The sequence below is a fragment of the Callospermophilus lateralis genome, chromosome 8 (assembly GCF_048772815.1).
Source record: "Callospermophilus lateralis isolate mCalLat2 chromosome 8, mCalLat2.hap1, whole genome shotgun sequence".
NCBI classification, from domain to species: domain Eukaryota; kingdom Metazoa; phylum Chordata; class Mammalia; order Rodentia; family Sciuridae; genus Callospermophilus; species Callospermophilus lateralis.
The window spans coordinates 99,133,729-99,148,070 of NC_135312.1; the positions used below are offsets into that span (position 1 = coordinate 99,133,729).

Genomic DNA, 14,342 nt, shown 5'->3' on the forward strand with positions numbered 1-14,342 from the left:
AGTATGAGAGCAAATCATATAATTTTATGTAAATATAAATATGATAATTTTATGTCATGTAAACACAATTTTCATGTAAAATTATGTGTATACCAGGAATGGATTAAATTTCCTTAATCGGGTTGAAGTTATTAAAAAGAAAAAATACTTATGTTCTAGTATAATGTTAACATATTTTTTCTCTCAGACTGATAACAATCCAAAGATACTGCTATCTCCATTTAGCATTTTCTCAGAGGTTCTAGTCAGTATATTAAGACAGGAAAAACAAAAAGTGTAAAATTACAAAAGAAGAGATAAAAACTCTCATTAATTTTAGATGATAAGAAAATTTTCAGTGGATAAAGAAGTAACTAGAATTAAAAAGCTGAGCAAGGTAATCAAATATAAAGTCAATAAATAACATTATTATTATTTTCATGTCAACAATAAACAGAAAATAAAATTTTAAAAGATTCCATTTTATATTTACATGATATAGTACCACTGAGGAATACAAATTAAACAGACAAAACTCTGCTGCCAACAAGAAGATTGTATCATTTAAAAAAAAAAAAAATACATTGAGGGCTGGGGTTGTACCTCAGTGGCAGAGTGCTTGCCTAGCATGTGTGGAGCACTGGGTTTGATCCTCAGCATCACATATATATTAAAAAATAAAGGTATATCAACAACTAAAAAAAATTTTAAAAATTCATTGAGGAAAAAAAAAGTTACAAATGACTACTACATATCTGTTTATGTGATATTCCAGGCCAAGCAAACTGTTATTATTACTAGGGATGGAAACAGGAGTGATGGGACCTTTTCAGTGATGGAAATGTTCTGTAATCTAATCTGTGTGGAGATCACACTGGTGTATTTCATAAAGCTTTTTATATGTTTACTATTCTTCACTATAAAACAAAAATTTAAAAATGTATAATGATAGTTTCAACTTAGCATAAATTTTCTGATAAATGTTTATTGACCAGAAGAACAAGTCCTAACTTCATGTTGTCCAGGTTTTCTGAATCTTACATCAGCCCTGGAAGGAAACACCTACTGAACAGACACTTACACTCAATGCAGTCAACTCCATATAGTTAGAAATTTATAGTTATCAGCTCTGTATGCAAATTTAATCACCTCAGGTTTATCTCTACCAAAAATAGATAAAAATGGCAAATCTAAACTACAGAAAAGCCATTTCTCCTAGGGCTTTTACATTTCTTCTTGAGAAAGTTATTGTCCAAGTATTTCATGAAACATCCTTTATTGGCACTTAGCTGCTTCTTATATGATCTGTAGTATATAACAAGAGTTCATTTCCAACGACTTTTTATACTTATTATACTGCACACATAGACGGTGCAACACTACAATGTCACATTTTATTGTAGTCTTTCTGTCCTACCATAGAAAATATATCCAAGCTATTATTCTGATTTTGTGCATGTTACAAACTAATAATCAAGCAGATAGGCATTATATAAATATGAAACTCACACTTCATAAAAATTATCATTATAATGAATGAGCAATAATACCATTTCCCTAGGCAAGCATCAGATTATTTTTTCCTTTAAGTAATTCTGAGGCATAAATAAAATTTACTGCTTAATACTTCTGTATTTAAGTACTTAAATACTTAATATTTAAAATCATTTCAATCCCTAATTCTCACATACTTTCTCTCTCAACCTCCCCCCACTTTCTCTTTCAAACTACAATGTGAACTTTAACATGTGCTGTGATCAAATTGTATGGAGAACAATCAAGCAAATCATGAAAGTCATAGGAAAAAGCATATTTTAAAATGTGTCTGGGCTTACTTTGCGAACACCTCTGCCAAGCTCTTCTCCATAGTTGGTTCCAAGAATTTCAAAGTGGACATTGGGATTACCTCCATTTTCTCCAAATTCTAGCTCTCCAGTCAAACCACTCACTCCACCCTAAAGGAGAGAACAGATAGTGGTATAAAATTTAGTAATACTAAAATATAAAAGGAAGTTCTACAAACTAAACTTCCATCTAGAAAGTAAATATTTCAAGCACAAGTTATTAAAAGACCTTCTAATGTGTATACAACATAAACAAGAGTACAATTGAAAGTAATCTTGAAATTCACTTATAGGAAATTTAGTTTCCAAGAGTCAAATGACTATACAAAATGGCATCATGTTATTAAAAGAGGATAAAATTATGGCATTTGCAGGTAAATGGATGGGGTTGGAGAATAGCATGCTAAGGCAAGTAAGCCAAGCCCCCCAAACCAAAGGCTGGATGTTCTCTCTGATAAGTGGATGGTGATCCATAATTGGGGAGGGGGTACTATGAGGAGAATAGAGGAACTTTGATTGAGCAAATGGGAGGGAGAGGGGGAGAAAGCATAGGGGCAGGAAAGATGGTGGAATGAGATGAACATCATTACCCTAGGTACATGTATGATGCACATATGGTGGGACTCTACATAGTATACAACCAGAGAAATGAAAACCTGGGCTCCATTTGTGTACAAGGAATCAAAATGCATTCTGCTTTCATGTGTAACTAATTAGAACAAATTGAAAAAAAAATGACATCATGTTAGAGCTGAGACTCAATTCCAGGTTCAAATTTTGCCACCTTACCTTGAATCATGGGTGACTACATTTGTTAGAATGCATGATGTTCTGGTGAACACAAAAAGCTACTCTGGAGATAAATTTTGACAATGCAATATGCTTTACTCCAGCACAATTCCATTTAAATGTCATCCAAATTTTATCCCTGGGAATCTCAAAATTCATGTTTTTTTTAAATTATTGGAGGCTTATTTTCCTCCTTTTGTAGATATACTTATGCAATTACAACCAAAATATACTATTTCAAAATCTAGAAGAATTTTGAACATTTTTTTACCATGAAGATAAATGTTTAAGAGACAGATATGTTTGATCTGATTTAAATATTACACAAAGTGTGTTATATATGTGTGGATATACATATATGTATGTACATATATATACACATATATAAAAAATTACATGGTACCCATTAATATATACAATTTTATGTTCTTATGTATCAGTTAAGAAATTTCAAATGGTAAAAAAAGACAAATTATGTGTATATACATAATATATAAAATATATACACAAATAGATGTATATGGAAACTAAATTAGGCTTGAAAAGTGCTTTTACTCTTAACCAGCAGTGTTAGCTGTTGAGATTCCTTGGGAACTTCCCGGCTTCATCTTTCATTCAACGTGACAGATGTTCCTTTCCCCAACAGATGGCAATGTAGGTCATACTTCTTTCGCTCTTGTTTACCATTCTTTTCTGACTTTTGTTTATCTGACTTCATATTATTTAGGATTTTATAAATCAATGTCACATTCTGAATCATGTCAATATCAAAGTATGTCTGAATTAGAATTTTGGCCTAATAATGGCTTTTATTTGGGCAACAAATTACCTCCGTATATAAACTGCTTCAATTATCACCTCTGTGATGTTGCTACTAGACTATATCTCACTGGTCATAACCTGTAACTCCATTTCTTGTCTTTTTTGGCTGACATTATGTTGTCTGTTATATATTCTACTACATCTTTGACTTTCAGGCTCTCACTAGATGCTATTCATAAAAGAGGCCCAAGAGACCATTATTGATGGTTTTCTACTTTAATATGGATTTCAATATTTAGTCTATTTCATTTTTGCAACAATAATAATTAAAAAAAATAAATCAGGCTGGATTCGATCCTCAACACCACATAAAAATAAAATAAAGATGTTGTGTCCACCGAAAACTGAAAAATAAATATTAAAAAATTCTCTCTCTCTCTCTCTCTCTCAAAAAAAAAAAAAATCACCTTAACTATACAGTTTTATTCAGGAAGAATCTGTTGATTTTGATATATGCTCTTTTCACACACAATTTGGCAGTCAAGGGCACAGGTCATACTTCCTGGATTTTACCAACAGTATAAGAATGTACTAGCTGCATAAATCTGGCCAAGTAAAACTTCTCTATTCCTCTATTTCTGTATCTGTTATATGGGAAAAAATAATAGAACCTATCTCAGAAGATTATTATGATGATCTTTATAATAGTTTTTTAAAAATATTTATTTTTTAGTTTTAGTTGGACACAATACTTTATTTCACTTATTTATGTTTATGTGGTGCTGAGGATCAAACCCAGGGTTGAGTGCTCTACCACTGAGTCCCAGCCCCAATCCCTATTATATTTTTATACGTATAATAGTATTTATAGTATAAAACAAGTATATAGTGCTTGACATATAGTGAGAGCTCAATACTATTATAATCTTTATCATCATCACCTCTACTACTACCTTATTCTTTAATGTTGGAGGCTAATTCTATAGACTGTAGGCATAGTTTTATTTTTACTCAGGCTTTTTAAAAATTTTTTTAAATTTTTTATTTGTTTTATTCGTTTTAATTAGTTACACATGACAGGGAAAGGAAGGACAGCAGAATAAAATAGACATTATTATTGCTGTATGTATATACGTGACTACATGACCAATGTGATTCTGCAATCTGTACACTCAGAAAAATGAGAAATTATACCCCAACTGATTCAAATGTATGATGTGTCAAGATCTCAGGCAGTTTTATTGGGTTTGTAAAAATATATTATATGCATAAATATTTAGATGCCCTTAGAGATGTTTTCATAAATTTCAACTTAATTATATCTCATTGATTAGTATTTTTGGAAGAATTAAAATAGCTAGCATAAGATCCACTCACTCCTTTTATGGCAGATATTAGGATGGAAAGCAAGTTTAATATCCCTTTCAACTGTAATTCCAGAAACACAGTCTGGCAATATTTACTAGGAAGAAGAGTCCTTAAACATAAAAAAAACAAACAAACAAAAAAAAAACACCTTTAGCAAGATATCCTAGGCTAAGGGGTTATTGTAGAAATTATTATAGTCAATAAGCTTAGGAATTATGGATTAATGGACCCTGGAAAATGTCCTGATAGTTTACACTTTCTAGAATAAAAACTGAGGTATTTCTTAATGCAAATGGTTCCTATTATGAAAATAAATCTGATAAAACCTTCATTGGAGATAGAATGTAATGTCCAATGTGGGAAGAAAGGACCTGGGAAGTTATGTAGAATGTCCCATACTCTCTCCTTTGCCTGTGCTCCTTGTCTGACTGCATGTTTGATAAAGGGAATATATTCACTTCTTTTTTTACTATTTTTTAATTTTTTTCATCTTTCATACATTTGATTCAAGTGAGTTATGCACTTCCATTTTTAACCCAAATACAAATTGCAGAATCACATCAGTTACACATTCACAATGTTTACATAATGCCATATTAGTGACTGTTGTATTCTGCTGCCTTTCCTATCCCCTACTATCCCCCCTCCCCTCCTCTCCCATCTTCCCTCTCTACCTCATCTGTTGTTGTTCCGTTCTCTCCCTCCCCCCCCCCTTTCCCCTCACAACCTCATATATGTGATTTCGTATAACAATGAGGGTTTCCTTCCGTTTCCATGCAATTTCCCTTCTCTCTCCCTTTCCCTCCCATCACTCATCTCAGTTTAATGTTAATCTTTTCCTCATGCTCTTTCCCACTGTTCAGTTCTTAGTTGCTCTCCTTAAATCAAAGAAGACATTTGGCATTTGTTTTTTAAGGATTGGCTAGCTTCACTTAGCATAATCTGCTCTAATGCCATCCATTTCCCTGCAAATTCCATGATTTTGTCATTTTTTAGTGCTGCATAATACTCCATTGTGTATAGATGCCACATTTTTTTTATCCATTCATCTATTGAAGGACATCTAGGTTGGTTCCACTGTCTAGCTATTGTGAATTGTGCTGCTATGATCATTGATGTGGCAGTATCCCTATAGTATACTCTTTTAAGGTCCTCAGGGAATAGTCCGAGCAGGGCGATAGCTGGGTCAAATGGTGGTTCCATTCCCAGCTTTCCTAGGAATCTCCATACTGCTTTCCATATTGGCCGCACCAATTTGCAGTCCCACCAGCAATGTACAAGAGTACCCTTTTCCCCACATCCTCGCCAGCACTTATTGTTGTTTGACTTCCTAATGGCTGCCAATCTTACTGGAGTGAGATGGTATCTTAGGGTGGTTTTGATTTGCATTTCTCTGACTGCTAGAGATGGTGAGCATTTTTTCATGTACTTATTGATTGATTGTATGTCCTCTTCTGAGAAGTGTCTGTTCAGGTCCTTGGCCCATTTGTTGATTGGGTTATTTGTTATCTTATTGTTTAATTTTTTGAGTTCTTTGTATATTCTGGAAATTAGGGCTCTATCTGAAGTGTGAGGAGTAAAGATTTGTTCCCAGGATGTAGGCTCCCTATTTACTTCTCTTATTGTTTCTCTTGCTGAGAAAAAACTTTTTAGTTTAAGTAAGTTCCATTTGTTGATTCTTGTTATTAACTCTTGGGCTATGGGCGTCCTATTAAGGAATTTATATTCACTTCTTATAAGTAAATTTGATACTTTGTGTTCGCTCAGTCTTAATCTCTCAAAACATCTGATTATCACGTAAGATTGAAGACCAAGTACCATGGATTTACTATCCGTAATATCTCTTAGTGGCAAATGCAGCAGGAGTTTGACAAATGTAACTTATATTACCACACATAAGTTCAAGCTAATGATATTCAGAAAGCTTTTGATAAGAGCTTTTGTTGTCCTCAAAAACACATGTACCTCATTGGGGTACCTGATTACTTTCTTAGTACTATATTTCTAGGAAAAAGAAAGGATTGTATATCAAAAAGATTGTTATGTAGTAAAAATATTATCCCTTAAAATTTTTAAAGAGTTGAGCCTAGACTTCCTGTTGCAATCTTATTATTCCCAATCAGTGCTCACATGGCCAGGTCTTCTTCATGCCAGCTAGTTTTCACCATGAACATGAACTTAGTGTACTTGCTTTGAATGAGGTACAAAAGTCCCTGATAAATCAGGGGACTTGCATTTAACTTGCTGCAGCCTTCAGTTACCTTGTTCGCCTTTCAACTTTGTAATTTATCCTGTTTATGCTATGTTCTTAATGAGCTATTGGCATGTATCATCAGAGAAACTTTCCCTCATGAGGATGTCAGGGATACTTGAGAGGTCGGCATTTTAAGTACATAAACCCTGTAAGTGAAGCCCCTTGTTATCTCACCCAGACTTAACCTGTTTTTGATTGCCTTAGAAAATTCCATTGGTTCTGAACTTTTTCATTTACCCTCAGATTAACCTTGAAAACAGTCTTGGTAAAAATGTCTGCTGTCCAGGTGGTAATGAGTGGTCATTATCTTTGTTCATGCATGGTTGTATTTTTTTTTAATCTCTTGATGATGCAGCAGATTTTAAACAAAATAAGCTAATGAGACATTGATAGAATGAATAGCACATACAAATAATTTCTAGATGTCCTTTAAATTGACAGTAAAATTGCTGGCAGAGTAAACCTGTTTAAAAATACAAAATAAATTCACTTGGATTTTATCCTACCCGTTTGATATAGAAATACCAGTGGATATCATATAGAGAGCAAAGAGAAGAAAAAATAAAGGGAGAACCAAAGGTTGGGAATAATTTATTACAAAGGAAGGATAATAAATTTCTGGAAGGCAAATCTTTGTTGTTCCCTTATTGATAAGATAAATTGGAAAAAAAATGAGAAAAAAAAATATTTTTAAGAACTTATTTTACTGTGTTTATAAAACTAAAGGAGTTTTCCCTATACTTGAAATTGAAAAGTAACTTAAAAACATAAAATATTTATGATATTTGCCTAATTTCCTAATACATATTCCTAGGCTCCCTGTCACCCACAGACATGCCTAGGAACCAAGGATAGCCTTTAAAAAACCATGAGGCCTGTAAGGCAGTGCACACACAGGAGATGCCAGACTCAGCAGCATGCCCTCATGTCCCCATGTTTCATCAGTGTCAGCTTCAGAGGGAAAAACCCCTGACAGGAGAAAAACACCACAGTTTCTACCCAGCAAAGAAATATAATAGTAGGTAGATAAATATCAAGATCCTGGATGAAAACAAAAATAAAACCAAAAGCTTAATTTGTATGAAATGTTTAGAAAAAAATTGATTTGGACACACACACACACACACTTGCTCTCAAATATTCATTCAAAATAGAATTGCAACAAACTGAGAAGTAACTAGGACACTCTTAGCATTTTAATTATGCTATCTATATTTTAAGGAAACTGAGGCACAGAAAACTACTTCAGTGAGGAGCCCATACAGAAACCTTTAACTTGTTCCTCATAATTTTTCCTCTGGACCATATAAACTGTGTGTCCAATAAAACCTATGTATATCACAGTGATTTCTCAAAAAATTAATACTGAATGAAACTCATTTGAAATCTATAGCACTTTACCCACTTTCTAATTCAAATAATCTGAAGTTGGAGTGTACACTGATAAGTTCACAGGAGCCTATTCCAAGGGCAAAATGACTTTTTTCCCAAGGCTCCTGTCGTAAAAAGTTTGCATGCATTTTTTTTTTTTTTGTAAAATAAACTATTTGTGGTAAATCAGATTATGTTTTTCTATATTTTCTCTTTCCTTCAAGTTTACAAATCCTAAAAGATATAGTGTGTTACACCAAAAGGAAAGTAATATGTTTGCACTTAAATATACAAATTTTTTAAAAGCCTACAACACACAATAATGTCTTAGAATTATTTTTGTCCAAGAAATAAACCTAGGATTAATTATTTTAATCTTCTTTCTCAAATAGTTAATTAATCACCAAATCTCCTTTCAACCCTTTAAATCTATCTTGGAGTTGGGTACGTCTGTCCATCCCATGTCCCACACCCTGGACTAGACGCCCTCTGAGTAGGAGCCCACTCCTCTTGGTTGGTGTCCTCTCTTCTACCCTGTCCTCATCCAATGATAGCTGCAGAATGGAATCACCACAGGGTAATCTGATTTTGTGATCACACTGTTTAAGATACTTCATGGCCACCTTACTTTGTGAACAGAGTTTAGGCACATAATATATACAGTTACAGGACCCTGCATGATCCTTCCCATACACCTCTCATAAGCATGAGGAATCACAGCCCTACTCTATGCATGCAGCCTTGGGCTTATTTCACAGACTTAGGTAAGCCCAAGTCTCCTTCTTCCAAGTCTCTGAACTTTCTGCACCCCTTGCATGAAACATTCTTCCTTCCCTATCCTTGGAACATGCTTCTCTTCCTTTCCTGGCTGAATTGCAGCAAACTGAGAAGTAAATAGGACACTATTAATTATGCTATCTACATCTTAAGGAAACAGAGACAAAGAAAATTACTTCAGTGAGGAGTCCATATAGAAACCTTTATATGGTTTCTACCCAACCTGAATGTTTCCACCTGTCAGTCTTCAACCCAAGTAGAATCTCCTGTCACATATTTCCAGAACAGTTGGTGTTTTCCCTTTTATAGAACTGATCACACTTGTATTTTTGATATTTCTATTTTTCTTCCTTATTCTATGATCTCACAGTACAGCATATGGTAGTATTCAATAAATATTTGTTGAATGAATAAATTACCATTTAAGAACTGAAGTGATTTCAATATTTTTGCCATTTCAAAGAATACTCTTTCAAATATCAACATGCACCAAGATATCTCTTTTAGATCAGTTAGTATCAACATGTACCAATATGAGATAATGTATAAGATTCCATTGATATTTTCTATTTTCCCACATTCAGTTTTGAAAGTAATTAACTCAAGCAATTAACAGAAGTTGATCAATTAAGCCAATGTGAATATGTTTGATTTGAAGATCTATTGAGTTTTAATTGGCTAACTCAGATAAAATGAATAGGAAATGGTTAGTGTACAAAATGTAATCACTTTTTTTGTTGTTGTTTTAAAGTCAAAGATGTAAGTGTATTATTTCTAATACCTGGGGCTGATTTCATTCAAAATTTTTGTGTCTTTTATTTAAACCACAAAATAAAATCATTTGTTCTCAGTCTCTTTTCAGTTCAGATAATTTTCTCTCATGTGTTCTGTGAACTCTGGAAAACTAATCAACTTTTGTCACTATATACATGATTTAAGAAGATGTGTCAGTTAGAGTGGTCCCAGCCACACACTCCTCTCAAAGCTTTACATAAACCAACCCTGCTAATTTTGAAGTTTCCATTACGATGCTATGAATTCTATGAAAATTTTTCTATTTTTTATTTTATGTTCCCCGGGAAACAGCTCTGAAATAGGAACTTGTTTATATGTGGGAAGTTTACTTGAAGAGTTTCTGAGAATGCACCTGGGAGAGAATAAGGGAAGGTGGATTGGGCAGAGAGAGAGGTGGAACTATTATGCAAACACAGCAGCCTCTCAGGTGACCCTGCAGGCCAGTCTGTGGTTATCCCTGTGTGAGGGAAAGGACTCATACCTTTCTAGTCTGCAATGACCATTCGTTAGGTACATGCAGGTCCCAGGAAAAGGGTGAAGCAGCTCCTTCCTGTCTAGGACAGTTGCTAAGCAGAATCTTGGCTTGGTGTCCTTGGGGAGAATCAGTGCTCCGGGTGAAGCAGGTATGTGAGTGTACAACACACTGCACTCTTCTCTAAGATTTCTCAGAATTTTTACCATACTGGGGTCTTTCTATTATCCTTGGCCTTAGAGAATAGCTTTTTGTACTTAATCAATATCCACTACTGGATTCTACATTTCTTTTCTTGATTTTGCACTATTCATTCCACAATGTATGCAAACTGATGAACATCTATTAAGACATGAATAAAGTGTAGTCTTGAAAAATGCTTCAATATTAAGAGGAATAACATGAAGAAACAATGAAAATGATTGCTGTTTAAACATGAACAATTCAATAAATAAAGATTGGTTACCCACATTGCACGGGTATGATCCAAATCCACATTCTGTAAGAAAGAAGGTTGTTCTCCACTGGTTAAATTAATTTCTAAACATTCTAGTGAAGTGATTTCACATTTTGGTTCTTAGAACTGATTGTGGTGGGAGTCCATCTGTGGAGATCCTTTGTCACTTTTTTAGAGCACCTAAACTTCTATTGATTTTACTTAGAAAAGTTTGAAAGCCTGCTCTAGGTTATGTAACATCAATAAACTAAATTACAAAACATAAAAATCCTTCCTTAAATACATATTACAAGTAAGTGAAGCTTTTGATAATAAAATAAAGATTGAAAAATGAGCTATATTGAAATTTACATATGGCTTATGTAATTTCAAGGTAGTCGCATTTTCTTTAGTCAAGTGATTGTGACAGAATTGTAAAAATACTACCACTATAACCAATAAAAAGGGTAAATGGTACATGTTCAAAGAACATAGAATTAGAATAAAAAAAACACAGTATTTGTAACTAATTAGCTGTATAACTATTAAGTCATTTAGTTTTTCTGTGGCTCAGTTTTCTATAACTTAAAATGAGGAAAAATAGGCAAGATTAACTTTATTGTACTTTCAACTCTAAAATTCTATGAGACACTAATAAAAATAAGAATTTAAGCATAAAAATATAAATAAAAAACAGAAGAATACTTTGCTAAAACAATTTTTAGACATTAAATTTTAAACAATACCCTTGATATACCTCATAATACTTATGACATTTTTATTAAGCCAATATGGTGTTTATCATTAAAATTATACAATACTGGAAGAAGAATATAAGGAAGTTTGTCCAGGAAAGTTTTTAAAGTATTAAAAAGACAAAGTATTAAAATTGAAGTGATAACATTAATTTTATTTGAAGATGATATCAATGTCTATTTGAAAAATACAAGAGAATAAACTATGATCTGAGAACTAGTAATTAAGCTTGAAAAGTTCATCAGATCAGTCCAAAACATATTAAACATCAATAACTGCTCTGAATATACTTGCAATAACTAATATAATAGAAACAGCTCCCATTCATGTGAACACACACACACACACACACACACACACAAGACCCTATAAAATTTTAGGAAAAAAATACATTGGAAATATGCACAGAGAACACTATAACTCTCTAAGGAGGGTTATAAAAAGATGATAATATTGATCCCATGTCTATGGGTGAGAAGACTCAATATTTTAAAAAATTAAAATCCTTTCAAAAACCAAACTACAAAATCTGTATAAATAACAATAGCATTGTGGTGCTCATAATACCTGGGAAAAAACTAAATGTTGAGAATTAAGCTCTAATTTTAGAAAAAAAGAGAAAAATTAGGAAGATCTTCTTCCACCCATTCAGACAAAAAAAAAAATAATAAAGCTGAACACAAGAGTATCTGCAAAATAGCCACCTCCCCTATTACTGGACATTTATACTAACGTCCACTATATCATTTTTAACTCTGTTTTCTCATTCCCATAATGAGAATATAATTAATTCAGGGACAGAAAATGGTACTTTCACTTGTTTGTACTCTGCAGCAGCACACAGCTGTGTGAAGTGTGCATAGCATGCCCTTAATATAGGCATGCTGTGTTTACTTGAATGTAATTAAGAATTTTATCACTAGATTGCTGCCACTGCAATAAGAAGCCTGACCTCATTTGTGACGTGTGGCTGCAAACTTCTTTATATACCTTGCCCTCCCTTTCTGTTTTGGTCCCACATCTGGGCAGGATGATAAGAAAGCCCATCCTGTACCTTCTTATTTGATATCTATGGGAAACAAAAGCCTACAGGTGTCCAGCCCACATGGTTAGGAACTATCCCTCAGCCCTGGTCGCTAGCCACTGAACAGGCCCAGCCTGCTCCCTCTGCTTTGCCCAAGCCAGGCTGGAAGCTGAGGCCTACTCAACTTTCTCCAGATTCTCGTGTACATCAAATTTTCTTGGTGTGTGGGGTATCATCAGTTTCAGTATCTTAATAGGATGATCCAAAACTCCTATGTGAGGCAAAAAAAAAAAAAATGAGACTGGGAGAAAAATAACTCAATTTCTTTAAGGTCAATGAAAATGTGAGACAAAAATAAATAAATAAACTGAAATATTTACCCTAATGATCTATATGCTGTATTGCTGTATGAGGAACACCTGTATATTATGGTGTCTCTCTTTTCTTCCTACAGACCTTCTCACTAAATAAGCATCTCCTAATCGACTTCCTGAACAACTATTCTATCTTTTCGTGAAAGCTTCTGAAGAATGAATGTATTCAGGTTCCTGCATCCTAGCCAAACTGTGAATTAATAAACTGGCAGGATTGGAATCGTGTTCAACAACCTCCCTTGGTTCATACCTGCCAGCTCTCTACATACAAAGAGTTAGGAGATTTTGGCAATACCTTGATTTCTATTTGACTTACTCATTTCTCAGTTGAAAAATGTTTCTTTTCCAACATGTTCAATACATTTAATTCTCAAATACATTTGCTGATAAGAACCTCACCAAAGTGATTCTTTTACAAAAAGGAAAGAGAAGCATCCCACCAAGAGAAGCATCCCAGCTGTTCTCCATTTGAAAGATTTCTTTCCTTCACTTCCTGTTTTCGTACATCTGTCTCAGTCCCAGTGTTAAATTTTTAGATATTTTTTTCCTGACTTTTCTAAATATATTCACATTTCAATTGGTTATTTTTTTTTTGTTTGCTTGTTTAAGGAAAAAAAGGCAAATGTATGAGGAAAGAAAAAGGAAGGGTGAAATAAAAAAAACATAAATTTCCAAATGGCTGTCTGCTTTGCGTACAGGGTACAGGAGAAACTGTTTGTTTTATTAATCATTTCATTTTAAATCCATGAAGCTGTGCAAGATGAACAGAAAATGTCAGCAAGGATGACATGACAAAGAGGCTAATAAACTGCAGAGTGCTTATGGCACTGAGAAGAGCTGAACAACATAAACTGCCTTCTGGGAATGGAACAGGTAGTGAAGCCAAAGCCAGCCACAGTCCAGGGAGGCAACACACAGACAGTGATGAAAAGGACCACAATCAGGTGCCGGAAAGAGTGCATGAGCACTTCAACAGAGGAACTGTTCATGAATTACATCTTCATTATAAGATAAATTAAGGATCATCGCACACAATGCCTTAGCATGTATCATCAAAATGAAAAACAGCCAAGTGTACTATAAACTTTCAGTTGGTATACAACAACAACAAAGATCTCAAACCAAGAGAACTTTGTGTACCTTATGACAGACACCAAAATAATCTGAGCATCTTTAAAGACATAACCAGGACAATTTAAAATAATCTTGATCACCAATTTTTACTTGCATAAACTTTCCTTAAAATCAGTAAGGGGTCACTTATTTAATATATGTTTGTGACCCTCTAAACTTTATCCTTTAAATATTTCATTTTGCTATTTTGTGCTTTGAGATGGCAGT

At 33.7% G+C, this 14,342-nt stretch overlaps 1 protein-coding gene across 3 annotated transcripts in view; it reads right to left on the minus strand.

The window, feature by feature from the left end:
* Window positions 1-14,342, minus strand: part of Grid2 (glutamate ionotropic receptor delta type subunit 2) — a 1,419,378-nt gene that overhangs the window by 547,720 nt on the left and 857,316 nt on the right. For all 3 annotated transcript variants that reach the window (XM_076864706.2, XM_076864707.2, XM_076864705.2), the window contains one exon: window positions 1,815-1,934. In XM_076864706.2, coding sequence (XP_076720821.1) covers window positions 1,815-1,934 — 120 coding nt within the window. The remainder of the gene's footprint in view (window positions 1-1,814; window positions 1,935-14,342) is intronic.